This window comes from Talpa occidentalis, unplaced genomic scaffold, assembly GCF_014898055.3.
Source record: "Talpa occidentalis isolate TD23 unplaced genomic scaffold, MPIMG_talOcc4v2.1 talOcc4.12, whole genome shotgun sequence".
NCBI classification, from domain to species: domain Eukaryota; kingdom Metazoa; phylum Chordata; class Mammalia; order Eulipotyphla; family Talpidae; genus Talpa; species Talpa occidentalis.
This window is the reverse complement of record NW_023601212.1, coordinates 5,828,499-5,834,498: the sequence shown is the minus strand read 5'-3', so window position 1 is coordinate 5,834,498 and position 6,000 is coordinate 5,828,499. Positions and strand designations below refer to the sequence as shown.

The window sequence follows — 6,000 nt, the reverse complement described above, 5'->3', positions numbered from 1 at the left end:
GACTCTGTCCCGGCGTGGCGGGAACGGCCCTGCGGGCTGGGAGGGCAGACGAGCCGGGAGTTCGGTTGGGCTGATGCCGGGCAGCGCTTTCCAGAAGCGCATCCCGGGCCGTGCGGGCTGCGCCCGGCTGGCGGCCCCGAGGCCGAGGTCCAGGCGCGCGCGGCGAGGGCGCAGTGTCCGCCCGCGCGGGCCCGTCGGTCCCCCGGGGGGCGGGCGTCGCGTCGGGCCGCAGAGCCGGGTCAGGAGCACAGCGGGGCGCGGTCTTCACGCGCCTCCGCCCGGAAGGGGGGTCGAGGGGGCGGACCTCGGGGTTTGGGGCTCCCCCGCCCTTCTCCAGCCTCACTCTCCCGGCCTGAAGGCGAGACCGCGGGGCGCCTCCCGGCCCCAGCCTGGCGCAGCGGCTCAGCCGCCGGGGAGGGCGCGGCTCGAGGGGTCGCAGCTGGACCTCGGGCTCGACGCGTCGCTCCCCGCGGCCCTGACCCGGCGCCCGGGCCCGGCGGAGCTCAGGCTCCCCGGCTCCGCGCTGGGCGCCGCGCCGGCGGGGGCCGGGGTCCCGGGGGGCGCCCCCCGCGGCTGCGCGCTGGGCCGGGGATGACATCACCGGGGGCGGGGAGGGAGCGGAGGCTCCGGGGCCGCCTCCGCCCGGCTCAGCGCCCGGTCGGGCTCGTCCCGCCGCCGCAGCCATGACGCAGGGTCCCGGCGGGCGCGCGCCCCCCGCGCCCCCCGCGCCCCCGGAGCCCGAGGGGCCCACCACCTTCTGCGCGCTGCTCCCGCGCATGCCGCAGTGGAAGTTCGCGGCGCCCGCCGGCTTCCTGGGCCGCGGCCCCGCGGCGGCACGCGCGGCGGGGGGCTCGGGGACCCCCGACCCCCCGCCCGAGCCGGCGGGCGCGGCCGGCGTCCCCGCGCTGGCCGCCGCGGTCCTGGGCGCCTGCGAGCCGCGCTGCGCCGCGCCCTGCCCCCTGCCCGCGCTCGGCCGCTGCCGCGGGGCCGCGGGGCCGCGGGGGGCGCGGGGGGCGGCCTCGGGCCCCGACGCCGCCGCGGCCGCCGAGTGGGTCCGCAAGGGCAGCTTCATCCACAAGCCGGCGCAGGGCTGGCTGCACCCCGACGCCAGGGTCCTGGGGCCCGGGGTGTCCTACATCGTGCGGGTGAGTGCGCCGGCGGGGCCCCGGGGACGCCCCGGACGCGGGTCCCCCCGCCCGCAGCCTGGGAGCGGGGGCGCGCGCCCACGCCTCTCTCCCGGGCGCGCGGCCCCGGCCGCCGGGCTCCCCGGCCGGCCCCCGCCCGCCGCCGGGACCGCCCCGCCCGGGAGGCGCCGGCCCGGGTTCCCACGGCGTCACGTGGGGGAGGAGCCGGGGAGGGCGCATGCGCAGCCCCGGCGGGAGCGTCTGGGGCGGGGAGATGACTTGGGGGGGCCCCCCTGCCACCCAGACCCCCGCGCTGGAACCCCCTTCGCTGACCTGCGGAGGCCTTAACCTGCGGCGGGGCGCGCCGGGAAGGAGCACCTGGGTAGGAGCCGGCGCCCCACAGGGCCCCAAGATTCCAGAGCCCAGGAACTTCTAATGTGGGGGGAAAAACTGGTCTTTATTGACCCCTGGTTTTTATTATGAACCTTTGAAGCATAGAAAGAAGTTGGACGGACGGATGGCCTGTGTGTCTGCCCCTGCGGACACTTAACCTTCTCTGCTCACTGTTTCTATCTATCCCTATATGTAGTTTTTTTTTTTTTTAAAGAATGTATCTACTGACTTTATAATTTTTGTCACTATCATAAAGTGTCCTTTTTTTTTTTTGAGATTTATTTATTTATTTATACAAGCACCGGGTACAGTCAGAAGGGTGGGAGGGTGAGAGAATTCACCAGAGCCAGAGCGGAGAGCAGAACAGGCAGACTGACAAGTACACTGCTGAGGGGAGCAGTGGGCGGCAGGAGAGGTCTGCGCGCCATGCGTGACCCTCGCCGGCAGCCGGGGATCGAACCGGCGCTGCAGAGGCTGCGGGCAGCTTAGCTGCCCAGCGCTCAACCGCTGCACCACCAGGGGAGGCCCCCCTATATGTAGTTTTTGGTGAACCGTTAAACAGTAAGCAGCCGGTGGGGGCACACTGGCCACTAAGTGCTTCCACACGAGTCTCTCAAGATAGCTCCAGCTCACTGTTCCAGCTGAGAAGACTTCAGGGACGCCAGCTGTCAGGTCCACACCTCAGTCCTCTGGGCCTGGAGGTGTTTGTGTTTGCTTTGGCTTGTTGGGTGACTTTGCTTCCTTTCCAACTCTCCCCACACCACTTACCACCCTGGCCTGGTAGAGGCGTGTTCCTGAAAGAGTCATGTCTGTTGGAAACTGTGAATGTGGGCTTACTGGGGATCGGGCCATTGTAGACATCATCAAGTTAAGACAAGGCTGCGCTCGAGTGAAATGGGCCCTGAGCAATGACAGATGTCCTTCTAAGAAGGGGGACATTTGGGCACTGCACAGAGGAAGACTACCAGGTGATGATGAGGGCAGAAGGTGCAGTCAGCTTCAAGCCAATGGACCCTACGGTGCTGTCCACCCCCAGAACCCGGGAGAGGCGGGAAGGACCCTCCCCAGAGTTTCCGAGTGAACACCATGGGCCCAGACTTTGATCCTCCAGACGGTGAAATAGTAGATTCCTGCTGTTTGTGGTACTTTGTCCTGTGGCACCAGGAAAGTTACGTGTCCCCAGTGGTGCTGACTTTTTGAATGTCCCAGACAGCTGCTCCTGCCTGTGAGCTTCCGGCTGGAGGGTCGTGTCGTTGAGCACCTGTTACGAATGCAGGCCTCCTGCATCAGCCCCACCTGGGGATCCTGTCTGATTTGTCTCTTCTTGTGGGGCCTTTTCTCTTGAGCCTTTGTCCTTTCCTGAACTGTGGCTGTTTGGTCCACAGGTGTAACTGGAGACAGGATTGACTTTGTAGCAAGAATGTCTCATGGGTGATGCTGTGAGGTTTTTTTTTTTTTAAAAGAGATTTATTTATTTATGCATTCAAGAACTGGGATACAGGTCAGAGGTACGGGGTGTGAGAGGATTCACCAGAGACAGAATGGGGAGCAGAACAGGCAGCTCTATTGAAATACACTGCTGAGGGGAGCAACGGAGAGACAGGAGAGGTCTGCTGCGCCATGTGGGTCAGCTCCCTGGCTGGGGATCGAACTCATGCTGCAGTGGCTGCGGCCAGCTTCACAGATTGTGTCTTATCCCCTTGCACCACCAGGGAGGCCAGATGCTGTGAGTTTTATATCACATCCCCGGTAGGACAAGCTGTGCCTGCCCATCAGCTATGGATGTGGGGGTTTAGAAAGCTTGGATTCAGATACTTGAGCTTGCAAGGTGCGGAGTATTAGATTATTGCAATAATCAGGGCCTTTTCACCAATGCAGCAAGTATTTAATGCATCTCTGCCCCTGCAAGGAGCTGATAATACTGCAGGAAATGAGAAAGAGGTGATCACTGCACTCAGCGGGCTTGAGATTCTAGAGGGACAGATCAACAGTAAATGAATAAGAAAGCAAATAAAATGGGAACTGGCAGATACTTGTGAGTGCTAGGCAAACATTTAAAATCAAGGGCCTCCCTGGTGGCGCAAGGGGCTAGGCACCACACTATGAAGCAATATGCAGCCTCTGCAGCACGAGTTTGATCCCTGGCCAGGGAGCAACCCACATGGCACAGCAGACCTCTCCTGTCTCGCCCGCTGCTCCCCTCAGCAGTGGATTTCAGTCAGTCTGCCTGTTCTGTTCCCCACTGCCATTGGTGAGTCCTCTTACCCCCCTGCGTCTCTGGCCTGTACCCCAGCTCTTGTATGCATAAATAAATAAATATTTAATGAAAAAAAATTAAAAATCAAGTGATGTCAGCAAGAGATGGATGGTTGTGGCTGGCATCTTTCGGGAGTTGACTTTTAAACTGACACCTGAAGCCATGGAGGTCCCCAGCTAGTGCAGAGGCCCGGTGCGAGGAATGATCTTGGCATATTTGGGTAATGCCAGAGACCACAGAGATCTGGAGCTATGGAGAGAGAAGAGGGAGAGGACTGACATCTGTTTCCTGTGATACTGGTATTTTTTTAAACAAATTATGTTTATTGTGGTAACACTGATTTACAATACTATACGTTTTAGGGTTATAGGTTCACACCTCAGGTGTGGGTGGTTTTAAGAAGGGGTAGTAGGGAACTTTGGAATTTTAAAAGGATCTTTCTGATGGCCCACTGGACACGGGACGGGGCGGGGCTGGAAGGGCTGCAGAGCGACCCAGGAGGAGGCTGGGCATTGTCAGGACTGGAGAACTGTCTGGGACCAGTGCGACTTGGGGTGAAGAGGGGTGTGTGGACCAGTGCGATTTAGGGTGAAGAGGGGTGTCTGTGTGGGAGTTGGAGCCTTGGGATTTGCTGATGACAGATGAGGGGCCCTGGCCCTGACCGGTCGGAGAAGCCGGCTTTGCTGAGTGTGAACCAGCCTCAGTTCCCCGCACTGTCCCCTGGACACCTCTGTCCTCCTGCACCATGTTACACCAGGTGTAGTAAGAGCCTGGTCGTTCCCTCCCGGTTTTCAGAGAAGTATGAGATCAGGCGGAGAGCAGGCCCATGCCAACCATGCAGGGAGTAGTCTGAGCAGGACTCACCCACACCAGCCCCTGGTTCTCTCAAGAAAAGATGTGCTGTCCCATTTACAGATGGGGAAACTGAAGCACAGAGGGAAAGAGTGGCATCTGAGGTTGTATAGCAAAAATCCAGGACAGTCCTGGAGCTAAGTTTCCTCCCGTGGGGAGCTAGAGCCCAGCGACACGTGTTGCATACCAGGGCGGTTGGCATCTATCGGGAAGACAGATGACGTGTGTCATCTGTGAAGACATCTGCCTGGAAAAGACAGCCGTGTGGAGATGGAGGCATGGATGGAGGGACGCCAAGGGTTGCCAGCTACAACAAAAGCTGGAAGAGGCAGTTGGGCTCCTGGTCTCCAGCCTCCAGAAGGAACCCGTCCTGCCAACACCTGGCTTCAGACTTCTGACCTCCAGAAGCATGAGAGGATACATTTCTGTTGTTGAAGCCACCCAGGTTTTGGAAATTTGTTACAGCAGCTCAGGAATTGGACGCACCACCTTTGACGTGACTTCTCTGTCTGCATCAGTTCTTCTCTGACCCAGAATGGTGGCCACCGGGGAAAAGCCCTCGCCCTGTGAAGTCACGAGTGAGGAATCTTGCCCAGAAACCCCTACCTGACTTCCACTGTGTCCCACTGGCCACACTCCCGTCCCATGACTTTCCCTAAACTGGGTGTGTGATGGGCTCTTTAACTAGAGAATGTTCTAGATTTGTGCTGTCCAATACAGGCTTACACTGAGTCCTTGAAATGTGGTCAGGGCAACTGGGGAAACAAGTTTTAATTTTATGTAGTTTGAAAAGAGAGTCAGGTGGCCACAGGAGGCACATGGCTACTGGACAGCTCAGTTCTAGAGGAATGTTGACCCCTGATCTTTGACCTTAGCTGATGGGGTAGATGTCTGAGCATGCTGGCTTGGCTGTTCTGTCCTGGGAAGAAGCCAGAGCACGTGCTGCTCCACTAGTTCTTGTGCCATCCGGGCCCTTTGAGCGCCTTCCTTCTTGTCCTCACTAGTTCTTCATGAGAGGTGTGCCCAGCTCTCCCGGGGTGCCGTGGGGCGGCAGGACGGTGACAAATGTGGCTGGGGCTGACTGGGGAGTGAAGCTTGAGGCTGGGCTCCGAAGTGACTCTGACTGTGTTGTTCAGTCTTTCCCGGCGTGGGGTTCTCATGTAGCGTGACGTGCGAGGAGGCCTGGTGGGGTCACTGAGTTGAGAAGTTTTTAGCAGCAATTGCAGCTTTTTCCTTGAAGTCAAGGGGTAGGGTGTGCCAGGGGTCGCTTGTCTCTGGGGTGGATTAATCCAGTGGCTTGGCAACATCCCTAAGGAACCAGGTCTTTCTGTCTGCACTGTCACCTTCAACACGCTGGCTTAGCTGCACACGTGG

General features: G+C 59.8%; 1 protein-coding gene across 1 annotated transcript in view; it reads left to right on the top strand.

Moving 5' to 3' along the window:
• The first annotated feature begins 683 nt into the window (after positions 1-683).
• SHC2 (SHC adaptor protein 2) overlaps positions 684-6,000 on the top strand; it is a 29,423-nt gene continuing 24,106 nt past the window's right edge. Inside the window, exon 1 of the mRNA XM_037504883.1 lies at positions 684-1,145. Within this exon, the coding sequence (XP_037360780.1) occupies positions 684-1,145 (462 nt within the window). The remainder of the gene's footprint in view (positions 1,146-6,000) is intronic.